Genomic DNA, 13,703 nt, shown 5'->3' with positions numbered 1-13,703 from the left:
TGATACTTTTATTTTATTTTATTACAAATCTTAATCCAAATTTATTAGTTTTATATACTATACTAACTCATAGTTCTCTATTCTTATATTTGTAGTTTAGAAAACTGTTTTTCATATTTCTTATACATAAGTTTAAATCATATATATAATACCAAATAGCGATGATATAATATATTATTTTAAAACATGAATATGACCTATTGATAAATGTTATGGCTAACTATGTATTTCATTTATTTAGAGTATTATTCTATCAAACTAAATTAATACTAAACACAAATATGATTACAAAAAATTCAGGTGTAAAAATTAAAATTTTCAAAAACAATTAAAACAAAAAATATATCCGTTTTTTGAAATGGCGGGTCAGAATCTAGTAGATGGTTAAAACACATAATCAAAAATTACTCGATGTAATAAGACCAATTTTTACAAATGTATCACATTTAGAACAAAGAAATTTTTTTAAGAAGATAGAATGAATATTGAGTGTCAAGGTCTAGCTTGTAATTTAAATACCAACGAAAGGTATATCAGTATGGGCCATTTCGATAAACTTTTTATGGGCTTTGTAATTTCAGTAAAGTCCATTAGTTTCTGGTTACTACGTGTCAAAGGACAAGGTATCTCAATGGCTGAGATAAAAGAGCTGCTTATCTTCTTCATATCTTCAGAATCTTCCAACTAAACAAAAATGAAAACTCTTCACTTCTTAGCTCCCAGTTCAGCTAAACCAAACATCATCAATCTGAAGCAACAATCTTACGGAGCAATGACAGAGATACAGTTCGTGTTGCGTCGTCAAGAAAGACGATCTCTTTCGATAAACTGCTCAAGCAGTGGCAACAACAACGGCAGTGAAGAGAAGGTCTCTCAGCCGTTGGATGGAGTGGAGATAAGGTTCAAACGAGGGTCAAGAAGGAGAATGAGGGAAGAAGGTTCAGGAGAAAGGCAAAACGGGAAGAAAGCAGAGAAAAGTGTTCAGAAGCCATGGGAAGAGATGACGTTGAACGAGAAAGCGTTGGAGCTTTATGTCGGAGAGAAAGGTTTGTTGTTTTGGCTGAACAAATTGGCTTATGCTTCAATCTACATTGTGATTGGTGGTTGGATTCTTTTCCGGTTTGTTGGACCGGCTTTGAATCTTTATCAGCTTGATACGCCTCCTCTTGATCCTAAAAACATCTTGAAGGGCTAAACAAGCTTTTAGCTTTTCTGTGGTTATAAAACATTTTGAAGGCTTATATTCATGCCAGTTTCGAGTAATGTGTACCCCAAATCAAACAAGGTTGTAATGACAGTAAAAGAACACTCTTTTTGATTCTTTAAGATTGTGCTGGAGTTATGGTCTGCTCAATGATATCTCGTTTAGTCTTGCACCTGAAATGAAAACCAAAATGATTATTCTTTGTTAACCTTAACTCAATGCAAAGAAACAAATGTAAAGTAGAAGAGAGTTGAAACTCACCTATTGCACTCTGATCGGGATGCATAATTGTGATTCTTGCAGTTTGTGCACATCCAGTCTCCATCACGCCATTGTTTTGCTCTACTTAATCAGTCACAAATCAGCCAAGTTATGGAGAAACAAAGAAAGCAACGGAGACAAGAGATCAAAAACCGTACCCGTATCCAAGTAAAGCAGGTGTTAACTGTTGTTGCTGTAGAAACGGGAGAGGAAGTTGCCAGTTTGAGATACTGCCTGAGCTTATACCAGGAAAAGATGCATATAACGATGACTGTGGTCGCATGCTTGTCTACACACAAGAAACATAGCTAAGACTTATGCAACTAGAATCAATTATTATGCACGCTTGAGTATTGCTTACATATCCTTGATTCAATCTTTTGCTATCCCATTCATGAGCCAAAACTTCTGATGCTAATCTCTTCGTTCCAAGTGCTACAACTCAAAAACAAAACTTTCTCAGAATGATAACATAGCACAGCATTGGCAAACTAGAGAAACAGTCATACCTAGTGGAGCTGTTTCATTGCACTTTTTGCACTGCATAGACATAACACAAAAGAGAAATGAGTAAACAAAAAAGTGCCTAGACCTGAACTCTAAAACCCACTTGCTCGCCACCTGTATACGAGAGGAATAGTTGTGAAACCCACAAGTGCAGATCCAGTCACCGCTCCTCCATTCTTTAACAGCCGAAGCTTGATTTGCTGGATCAGGTCCACGGGTGGTGGTGAAGTAACTGAGATGGGAAGCCGCTCCAGGGATAGCAAGTGCTGACAAAGCTGCTACTTCCTTTGGTTGTCCGCACTTTTTGCACTTTTCTCGTGATGCATAATTGTTGTTAGTGCAACCTATTGCCACACCACACACACACCCAAACGCACGCACGCACACGAGAATACACCACACCAGCAAGTTCCATACACACAGAATACACCAAAAAACAGCTCAACCTAAGGCCTAATCCACAAATCTAATCATCAAATCAAAAGGGTATTTGAAAAAGGTTTAAACTTTGAACTCAGAACTACGATTCAGTAACATCCACAATCTTGAGTAACGAGTATTGAGAAATGGAACAATTGAATTGAATAAGAAGAGGAAGGATTAACGAACCAGTGCAGATCCAATCACCGACACGAGGAAGCCACTTGGAGTTGTGAGAGGTATTGTTGTCCATGAAAAGACGAGGCTGCTTGCATCTGTTGCAGAATGATCGAAACGCGTAGTTCCTGTTACTGCAACCTAAACACTCCCAATCTCCTTCTCTTCCATCTCCCATCTCTACTTAACTCTTCTTCTCCGCCTCCTCCTCCTCCTCTCGGAAGCTTCTGTCTCCGGCGACGAATCTCCGGATGAATTGAAGAAAGTAGGAATATAAATGGGCCAAACTTTTATTATAAAACTATGCCCATAAACACACATTAGGCCCATTATTCACATTAGGCACATTAGAAGAAGGAAGAGTAGGAGAGATGAATGAAGTAATCAACGGCAAAATTAGCAATGCATATTCGGTTCTCGGTTCGGTTTCAGTTTGGTTATTTTGGTTCTGTAATTCTAGAGGTTTAGAACCATTCAGTATTAGAAATTTTGATTCGGGTAATAAAGTAGGGAACCGGCTAATATCCAAGGTAATTTCGGATCTTGTTCAGTTTAGTTTTAGGATTTCGGTTAATTGGATTAAAAAAAAAAAACAAAGGGGGGCTTTTAGATTAAATATTATAAAAAGAAAAAAAATGGTCTTCAAACAAAAAATGGATAATTCGAAAAATTTTAAATATTTTGGATAAAACATATTATGGTAATTTAGTTTTTTGGATATACCGGTTTATAAACAACATTTTTAAAATTATTTGATTACTTTAAAACTAAATGTAATTATTATCTATAGTTATATAAACTATACCATAGAAATTTGGCTACCTATTCGGTTCCAGGTTTAATTCTAGTTTGGTTTCCTTTTTTTGGTTTCCTTTTTTTGGTTCCACAAATATAGGAGTCGCTCTCATAATTGATAGGATCGAAACCCAAACCTAATCTTATTTTTTGGCTTGGTTCGCTACAATGCTTTGGTTCCAAATAAATGTGCCCAAACCTAGGAAAAATGTGAAACCCACGATTTAAACAAAACTTGAACTAGAAACCTTAATCATATCTGATCAAAACTGTAAAAATACATGATTGGATTAAGTAGAACGGTATATAATGTATTTGAATTTGAAATGTAAACTAATCAAATACGAATGAGTAACTTAAAAATCCAACCAAGAAATCGATATTAGTATATGCAATAGTATTTAAAACCTAAATAAATATTTAAAATACATTTGATGTTTTGATGTGATAACTAAAATATTCAAAACGATCTACAATTATCCGATCTTGAATTTGGGTCCAAAATGTGTCATATATAGAATTATAAAACATATTCAGTATAAAGTATTATTAACCAAATCTAATTCAAAGATATAAAAAGGATTTAAGAGATTGAATTAAAAAACCTAAAAATAAACTGATCAAAATTTGATTGGGTATCCAAACACCCAATGCATAGAAAGAAGGGAGAAGAGTTGAACAAAACAGAAACATATATTGGATCCTTTTTGGTGTTAAAAAAATAGAAAAACAATTTATTGTTAAGATAACTTGTTATACTAGGCATATTAATCACAATAGGCTCACTCAGCCAGTTAGACCCATTAGACACATTTTCAATTTCTTAGATCAGAAGGTTTTTGCTTATTGATACACTAAAAATGAATCCTTACTACTGCCAAGTTAACAGTTGCAATTGTAGTACTTGAGATTCAAATCCAGAAGACCAATCTACACTCTAGTTCTATGAGTTTCGAAATCTAGCTAAGATGAAGATATGGTTTTGGTTGAAAGAGACGATAGTTAACAAGCAAATAAACACGAGATTGATTCAATTAAACAAGAGCTAGCCTAGGGTATTTCATTGGATGTTGAATTGGAGCCAAACAATTATTCAAGCGCGATGAAGTGCTTCCTAGAACTCGGATCACTCAGCTGGAACACTCCACTATCGTGATAGTGATCGCTTTGCAGATCGATCTCACCACCTAACTGTCGTTGGGATGAGGATCGATTGCAAGCATTAGAGAACAGGTCCGATCAGTTCACTTACCACCCTAATATCTACTTTCGCTGATTAGGGATACTAAGCTCATTCAATACATGTCAAGTTATCATCCTAAACGGTTAACTAGGTGATGAACTAGTGATCTAACATCAAGTGATCAGGTTAATGAAAGCAGTAAGAACAGTATGAATGAAGAACAATTATGGATCGCTTATCTATGTTTAGCTCATGTCTCAACACCCTAAAAACCCTAGGCGAGCAAGGCTACTACTCGATCATGATGCAAAGAATCAAAGACATAAATCCTGAATAAAATTGCATAAGAACAGAGTAGAAAACAATAGGGTTCAGATGATCTTCTCTATGAGAGGATGGAATCTTCTCCCTTACAAGTTGCAGATCGAAAATCACAGTGTTCTCTTGTAAAAACTAGCGTAAGAAAATAATAAAATGATAGATGGCGTTTTATATGGAGGCGTCAATCAGAAGAAAAGAGATTAGGGCAACATGGCTTTAATTCCCGAAATAGGAGTTTCCATATTCGTCGGGAACAATCTCCGGATCACTCCGTCTGCTTGTTCCGTTTGAGAGAGACTGTTCTCTTGAGTGTTCTCCGCAGGATTGCTCCGAAAGGACATCTTTTCATCAGACACCTTCTCTTCTTTCTTCTACTAACTCCAGACCTGTAAAAGGTCAAAAAGGACTAGACTGACACGAATTAGTGACTTGAAACAAATGAAAACATATATACAATGATGTGAAAAACACCATATATCAATTCCCCCAGACTTAGATCCTTGTTTGTCCTCGAACAAGACAAGTACCAAGAACAGGGAGAAAGGGTTGAAAGCGTGGGAACTCGCTTATTCTCAGCAACCATACTCTTACCACAAATATCTGAACCATACAAGCTGTAGATTAGGACCACACACACTTACTGAGAACCCCCTGATCGCTGTTCGAAGATCGGCTCCTTACTCTACATCTCAACCTGAAAAGGCAACACTTTCGAGACAAAACTCCTTATGTTCAATTAAGATCAGCGTGAGCTTCTTGTCACAGGCTCTACTCAGAGAGAACGGGCTAGGTATAGAACATGCTAACTTTTATGGTGGCGTTCAAGAGTGTTTAGGGTTTTACCAAAAGTGGATGCAGGATATCGCACAAAATGGTCGTGAGAGGACGGCTCTATTGAGGTCCACAGTCCTTACTCATCTCTGCTGATCGGATTGCTCTCCGATAGATCGATCATAGGACTGCTCTGCGCGATTCAACTTCCCCTTCAGAACACTTCACTGAAACCACCATCACTTTCTCAACTTCCCCAGTGGCATGCATCATGGATTCTTCCCCTTCTCGTCACCAATAAATCAAAGCAAAAACAAGAAAAACTTTTTCTTTTCTCTTTTTTTTTTTTTTTTTTTTTTTATATATATACATTGAATACAAAATGCTGGGGTGACGAGTAAGGAGGTAACAAGTGATGTATATGATGCCACTGGTGATTCATTATGGTCTGTTCTAGCCACTTACTTCTTCGTTGTTCTCTCTGGTATCGGAACATCACTCTGGTTGTTCTCTTGTCTGCACTGATTGTTCCGCCTTCTTCCACTATGTGAGCATTGATGAGTAAGAACTGCGTCGATTCTTTCCTCTCCGACCTTTTTGCACATATCTTCACATAAAGTACTAGAAAAGCAAATGCATGAGGGTGGAACAAAAGGTCAGTTCAAGGTGGGAACTAGCTAAAGATGAGCTAGTCACTCAGGAACAGCAAGAGGGATAAAATCGGATAAGAAGTCCTGAGTGTAGTTCTCATTCTATCCTGATCTAATGCCCATGACAAGAAGAATTAAAGTCCAGATTAGGTTCATATAAAGTGGAGTTAAGTCTGCCCAGTGTAACCTGATCGGTATAGAACTTCTGGAGTGTCAAATGAGATAAGTCAGGGTGTTCTAGGTCCATGTGTGGGTCTTTCATCACTGCTAAGGTCACTGAATAAAAAGGTTAAAGCACGAGGTGGTTAAAGAGCATCACAAAATAAGGTCCTGATTCCCACAATAGTTTTGACTGACTCGATCCTAAAAACTGACTCGATAAAAACATGAAAATGACACAAGGACTGACTCAAAAAGCACACAAGCGAATAGAGTACAATCGCTCCCCCAGACTTAGTTCACACCATCCCTGGTTGTGAAAATAAATCAGAGGAAGCTGAAACAGACCAAACAGAAACAAATAACATGAAAAAATAAATAGTTCAGATGGATAAGACAAGGGATAGAAATAGTCCTTTCGGACTCAGTCTGAATCGCCGCTACCGGAGTGACCAGCTGTCCTCCTGTTCCTTGGCAGTCTCTCTGCTCCAATCGATGTTCCCGTTTGCTCCTTGCCTGGGCGCCTTGTTCTCTGCGGTGTATGCTCCTCATGTGCCCCAATGCAGCCGCCTGTGATCGTCCTGAGTATCCTCTTCATGAGGCTGTTGTTCTTCTTCTGGGACTCGACCATCCAGCGTCGGTAGGCGTGATCATCAGCCACATCGGTGAAGTCCTCCAGGTCATACTCACCATCAGCCGGTTGAGGAACATGCTCCTTATCATCCATGTCATCGTCATCGTTCTGTACTGGCGCTTGCGGATCATCGCAGAGGTGCTCCTCACTGAGTGAGAACACAATGTTCTCCAGGGACAAGAAGTCTGTGAACCCATGCATAGGGAGCTTGCAGTACAGAGGGTCCCTTCTTTGTCTTGGAACTTGTAGGTGTTCTCGTCGCGCAAGATGTGGCATGCGATCAGGTAAGGAGTATCAATGTACTCCATCTCAGAGACAACCGTGTAGGAGCTGAGGTTGATGTTGAAGCGCTGGAACAAGGGATTGAGCATACTGCCGGAACGATCCTTCTTGTCATCAGTCCGAATCAAGGTATCCTTGCGCTCAGCGAACATGGAGATGAGATGGAACCCTGGGTTGGTCTTGACTTCCTGGATCGGGGTGATCTTCTCTCTGCGCATCTCGTCCTCAAGACCCGTGTAGAGAACCTGGAGCTCTCCATTCGTGATCTTGGAGGTGTACTCCTTCGCGAACAGGATGTTGGATACGATCTTGGCAATGATCCGGGTAGCAGGGTTCCGGATCTGCGACTAATAGGCCTTGCGAGAGGTGAACTTGCCAGATGCAATGAGGTCCCAAAACGTGTCTGCCGGCTTGAACTTCTTCTCCACTGAAACTCCCCTTGGTGTGTCCGCAATCTCGAGTAGCTCGTTTAGATCGTGGAGGGAGATTGAACAGAACTTGCCATCAGCCATGAAGGAGAAGAAGCAGTTCTCGTATGTTGGCTCATTGGGGTTCAGATAAGTGATCTGGCACGTCGCGAGCACTTGCCTAACCAAATCCGGGTAGAGAACCTGGGCTTGGAAACAGAGAGGCATGAGTCCCATAGCCTGCATCGTATCGAACACCTCAGTGTCAAGGCCGAGATCGCCTAGAGTCTCCTGGTGAGCAAACCGCGTGGGCAAGATCTCCGCTTGAAGGAGCCGGTTGTATCTCCCCGCTGACTCCTTGTCCCATCCCTCAACATTGTAGTCAAGGAGCATCGGATCATTGAGGTCAATGGGTTCGCCCTCAATCTTGTTCGGCCATGGGTAACCAGGTGGAGCCCTCACGGCTGGAGAAGCTGTGCTCTTGGCGGCTCTAGCGTTTCTCATCTTTGGAGGCATCTGCAAAACAATAGCAAAACCCAATATCAGCACAGTTCGTCGGTTGTTCTAGAAACGATGGAACAATCCAATCTTCTTGTTTAACCCAAGTCCATCGATTACTAGACAACCTACACAAGCCTCAATCTCAACAGTACAAATCGCAAAGGCCAAGAATCACAATCAACAATCGGTTCCTCTTCCATTCAAAATCAATCATGAATTCAATCCTAGTAGCAAGTATACTATCAAGAGCTACAATCTAGGATGAAATCGCAAAGCATAAAGGAAAGAGAGGATCCAAGAAATCACTCCCAAATCGCGATTTGCATGCGCAAAGGGGGAGAGTTCTTGTCCGATTACCTTGATTGGAGAGGTGATTCCTGCAAAACAACCCAATCTCAAGAGAATCCCAAGAGGTTAGAACCAAAATCGATGAGAAAGAGGGGGAGGTGTGTTCGCGATTTTAGGGTTCTAAGGGGGGGGGGGGTTTGCGGCGAGAGAGATGAAGTGGGGGAGTGGAGTGTTTGGGCCTTAAATAGGTCCATCAAAACCGCTTCCCCTTCTTATTATTTTTTTATTTTTTTTTATTTTTTTTTGTTCGAGCACTTACCTGGGAACAACCGCTGGAGTGCTTTCCTGGAGTGATCTCGAATTTTCTTGATTTTTCAACCTGCAAGTTAGTTCCTAGAAAGATAAAGACAAAAAGAAAACAATATTTACACTCACCAGTGGGTTGCCTCCCACCAAGCGCTTGTTTTCTGTCACTAGCTTGACTTCAATGAGCCGATTAGGCTTGAGGGGGATCGCTTAAGGGTATCTCTACACCTTCAGCGATTGTTGTGTCAGCAAGATATGGCTTGAGACGCTGACCATTGACAACAAATTCTCCACCTCTTGTGTCCAGCAACACAACAGCTCCATAGGGGCGAACCTCCTTAATGGTGAAAGGTCCAGACCATCTGGACTTAAGCTTTCCAGGGAACAGCTTAACCCGTGAATTGAAGAGTAAGACCTGATCGTTCGGAGCAAAGCTTCTGCTGATGATCCGTTTGTCATGGAACGCCTTGGTCTTTTCCTTGTAGATCTTAGAACTCTCATAGGCCAGATGCCTGATCTCCTCCAACTCGTGGATCTGAATGGTTCGCCTCTCCTTGGCGGGTTTGATGTCGAAGTTGAGTAGTTTGACAGCCCAAGCCGCCTTGTACTCTAGCTCAACAGGTAGGTGGCACGCCTTGCCATAGACCAGATGATAGGGAGTGGTCCCTAAAGGGGTCTTGTAGGCTGTTCTGTACGCCCAGAGAGCATCGTCAAGCTTAAGGGACCAGTCCTTGCGGGTGGTGTTGACAGTCTTCTGCAGGATGTTCTTGATCTCTCTGTTGGAAACTTCCACTTGACCACTTGTTTGGGGATGATAGGCGGTTGCAACCTTGTGTTTCACACCATTCTTGCTCAGCAATCCTTGGAACAACTTGTTGATAAAGTGAGTTCCACCATCGCTTATAACCACTCTAGGCACTCCAAATCTTGGAAAGATGATGGAGGTGAACATCTTGGTTACAACTCGCGCATCATTGGTTGGACTAGCAATCGCTTCTACCCACTTGGAGACATAGTCCACAGCAACCAAGATGTACTCATTCTTGTGAGAGACTGGGAATGGTCCCATGAAATCGATCCCCCAGCAGTCGAACACTTCAACTTCTAAGATGTAGTTCTGAGGCATCTCGTTTCTCTTGCTTATACTCCCCATCCTTTGGCATGAATTGCATCGTGATATGAAAGCGTGAGCATCTCTGAACATAGTGGGCCACCAGAAACCGGCTTGGAGGATCTTGGAAACTGTCTTGAAGGTGGCAAAGTGACCAGCATAAGAGGAACCGTGACAGTGGTGAAGGATCCCTGGAATATCAGCCTCTGGAACACACCTCCTGAAGATCCCATCTTTGCCTTGCCGATATAGATACGGCTCATCCCAGAAGTAGTGCCTTGCTTCCCTTAGAAATTTCCTCTTCTCATTCCCAGTGAACCTCAAGGGCTCTTTCTCAGCTGCCAAGAAGTTGGCAATCTTAGCAAACCATGGAAGGTTCGGGTACTGCTTCTGGATCACTACAACGAATGCTCCTTCTACGCGGGAACAGTCCTTGATGACAAAGGACGACTGTTCCAAGTTGCACAGACCAATCGCATTGACGTATACCATCGGTTGTTCCTCGTCAAGAACTATCTCATCTGACACTTTCATCCTAGAGAGATGATCTGCCACTCCATTATCAACCCCCTTCTTGTCTCTTATCTCCAGATCAAATTCTTGGAGCAAGAGAATCCATCTCAAGAGTCGCGGTTTAGCATCCTTCTTCGTGAGTAGGTACTTGAGAGCCGCGTGGTCCGTGTGCACAATCACCTTTGATCCAACCAGATAGGATCTGAACTTCTCAAACGCGAACATGATGGCAAGGAGCTCGTTCTCTGTGGTTGTGTATCGGCATTGAGCTTCATCTAGGGTTCTGCTTGCGTAGTATATCACGTGAAGCTTCTTGTCTTTACGCTGTCCAAGGACTGCTCCCACTGCAAAATCACTTGCATCTGTCATGATCTCAAAAGGAAGATCCCAGTCTGGAGGTTGGACAACTGGTGCACTGACTAGAGCTCCCTTGATCGTGTGAAATGCGGCTAGGCAGTCATTGTCAAAAGCAAACTGAGCTTCCTTGCAGAGCAACCGAGTGAGTGGTCTCGCGATCTTAGAGAAGTTCTGGATGAACCTCCAATAGAAACCAGCGTGTCCCAAGAAACTCCTGATTCCCTTCACTGAAGTTGGTGGTTGCAGACTCATCATGACCTCGATCTTTGCCTTGTCCACCTCAATGCCTTTCTCTGATATCTTGTGTCCCAGAACAATCCCATCTCTGACCATGAAGTGGCATTTCTCCCAGTTCAGCACGAGATGCTTCTCCTCGCATCGCTTCAGCACCCTGCACAAGTTTGACAAACAGACATGAAAGGAGCTTCCATAGACGCTGAAATCGTCCATGAAAACCTCCATTATGTCTTCAATCAGATCAGTAAAGATTGACATCATGCATCACTGGAAGGTCGCTGGAGCATTGCACAAGCCGAAGGGCATCCTCCTGTATACATATGTTCCATAAGGGCATGTGAACGTCGTCTTCTCCTGATCGTCTGGGTGGATGGGAATCTGAAAAAAACCTGAATAACCATCTAAAAAGCAATAGTAAGGGTGGTTAGCCAATCTCTCAAGCATTTGATCAATAAAAGGAAGTGGAAAGTGATCCTTACGAGTCGCAGCATTCAACTTACGAAAATCAATGCACATGCGATGACCAGTAACTGCTCTAGTAGGGATCAATTCATTATGTTCATTGGTTATCACAGTGATCCCACCTTTCTTAGGTACTACATGCACATGACTAACCCAATTACTATCAGAGATCGCATAGATCACACCTGCTTCTAGAAGTTTTATTATCTCTTTCTTTACAACATCTTTTAGATTTGGGTTTAACCTCCTCTGATGTTCTACAGAAGTCATCGATTCATCTTATAGGTGTATTCTATGCATGCACAGATCAGGTGAAATGTCAGGTATGTCAGCTAGAGAATAACCTAATGCCTTACGATATTTTCTCAGTTCACACAAAAGCAGAGCAGTCTCGGCATTGTTCAGGTCAGCATTCACAATGACAGAATATGTAGAGTTGGGTCCAAGAAATGCATACCTGAGTCCCTTGGGAAGGGATTTGAGCTCTACCTTTGGAGCTTTCGGCTCGCTCCATGAGTCATCGGTCTGAGCCGCGGTTGTTCCAGCCGATATGCTGGACTCACTGTTCTCCCCAAGACTTAGATTCGCCTCCATCCTTTCAATACTCCTGGCTGAATCCAGGAATTTGGCATAGGCATCAGCATCAACACTCTCTAAGCTCTGCTCGGCTTCAGCTCTGACTAAGGCGAGTTCAAGTGGATCCTCGGTGAGAATCTCCTCGATCATTCCCTCATGCGGCTCTAGCGGATCACCATCTTCTTGGACAGTGAAATTTGTCCATCCAGCATCGGCTTCTTGAGCATCTGATCCATCTCAAACTTCATCACAATATCTCCAAGGTGGAGATCAATCTTCCCTTGTCGGATATCGATGATAGCTCCAACAGTGCAGAGGAATGGTCTGCCTAGGATCAAGGGATCATTTGAATCTTCCTCGACTTCCAGAACAACAAAATCGGCAGGAACAAGTGTGTTCCCAACCAGAACTTGAAGATCTTCGAGGATTCCAACTGGAGACTTCACAGATCGATCAGCGAACACTAGTGACATCCTGGTAGGCTTGAAGTTCGTGTATCCAAGGAGTTTAGCCACTGTATATGGCATGAGGTTTATGCTTGACCTAGATCGACTAGTGAGCATGAGAAGAGTGTTCTCCCAATCTGAACTGAGAGGACAAATTTTCCCGGATCACCCAGCTTCTTGATCCTTCTGTTCTGGAGCACCGCACTGCACTCCTTAGAGAAAATCATGAATTCGCTGTCATCAGATATCTTCCCAGAGATCAGTCCCTTCACAAAGCTACGCATGGATGGCATCATCTGGATCGCACTCATTAGAGGGAGTTTGACAGTTAGGTCTTCCAGCATGTTCCTGCACTTCATCTCTTCCTTATCCTTGCGTGTAGCCTTAGCTGGAGCAGGGTAGGGTACTTTAGGTACATACTGACGAGCAGAAGAAGGTGCTGCAGTCGGTGGAACAACCCCAGCGGGTCGCTCTGCTTCAGTCGGAACAGTCTCAGTAGGTTGTTCTGCCTCTTCCTCATCTGTGGGTACAGCTTTAGGTGGCTGATCCGAGTCCTTCTGCTTCCCTTTATCAGCCGATGTGAATCTCCTGGGGTCCAGATCAGGCAGTTGCTTTCCACTCCTTAGACCTACTGCATTGCACTCCTTGGGGTTCTTGTCTGTTTTTCCAGGGAGAGTTCCTTGCTGTCTCTTCACATTCTCAGCAGTCTGAGCAATCTGAATATCCATATGTCTCATATGGCTTGAGACATTGTCATACTTGACACTCAGGTCATTGAACATATGATTCATCCTGGTGTTGATGACGTTTGTGACCTGGTTCAGTGCTTTCCCTTGGATCTGCTGCCCTTGGAGCAGTTGGCTCATCATATTGGCGAGGCTCTTCATGTCATCATGCGGAGCAGTATGAGCCGGTTGTGCAGCCTGCTGATTAACCGGATGTTTCTGGCTGTGGAACTGGGCATTCTGAGCTGGGTTGAGGACAAAGGTTCTTCCCTGATTTCCATAAGGCCTTTGATATCCACTGTTCTGACCCTGATTTCCTTGAGCTTTATCGTCTGGTTTAGGGGCATTGAACAGGTGGGGAATGTTCCTCACGTTAGGGTTCGGGTGATAGTTCTTGAACTGCCATCCTT

At 42.4% G+C, this 13,703-nt stretch overlaps 2 protein-coding genes across 3 annotated transcripts; one reads left to right on the top strand and one right to left on the bottom strand.

Moving 5' to 3' along the window:
* The first annotated feature begins 648 nt into the window (after positions 1-648).
* On the top strand, positions 649-1,883 carry LOC108813881 (uncharacterized). Of its 2 annotated transcripts, XM_056989477.1 has the most exons (2): positions 649-1,046; positions 1,508-1,883. In XM_056989477.1, the coding sequence occupies exons 1-2, from the start codon at positions 695-697 to the stop codon at positions 1,552-1,554; spliced, it is 399 nt and encodes a 132-aa protein (XP_056845457.1). In that variant the 5' UTR covers positions 649-694; the 3' UTR covers positions 1,555-1,883. The 2 variants fall into 2 exon arrangements, with proteins under 2 accessions (XP_056845457.1, XP_018442066.1); XM_018586564.2 differs by lacking the exon at positions 1,508-1,883 and having other exon boundaries at positions 653-1,321.
* Positions 1,189-2,861, bottom strand: LOC108813880 (uncharacterized). Its single transcript, XM_018586563.2, has 7 exons — positions 2,582-2,861; positions 2,087-2,316; positions 1,975-2,005; positions 1,827-1,900; positions 1,624-1,754; positions 1,466-1,546; positions 1,189-1,377 (listed from the first exon to the last, which is right to left on the bottom strand). Exons 1-7 carry the CDS (start codon positions 2,745-2,747, stop codon positions 1,323-1,325), a joined length of 768 nt encoding a protein of 255 aa, XP_018442065.1. The 5' UTR covers positions 2,748-2,861; the 3' UTR covers positions 1,189-1,322.
* Positions 2,862-13,703: the final 10,842 nt, after the last annotated feature.

The sequence above is a fragment of the Raphanus sativus genome, chromosome 6, assembly GCF_000801105.2.
Source record: "Raphanus sativus cultivar WK10039 chromosome 6, ASM80110v3, whole genome shotgun sequence".
NCBI lineage: Eukaryota > Viridiplantae > Streptophyta > Magnoliopsida > Brassicales > Brassicaceae > Raphanus > Raphanus sativus.
This window is presented reverse-complemented; position numbering and strand designations above follow the sequence as displayed.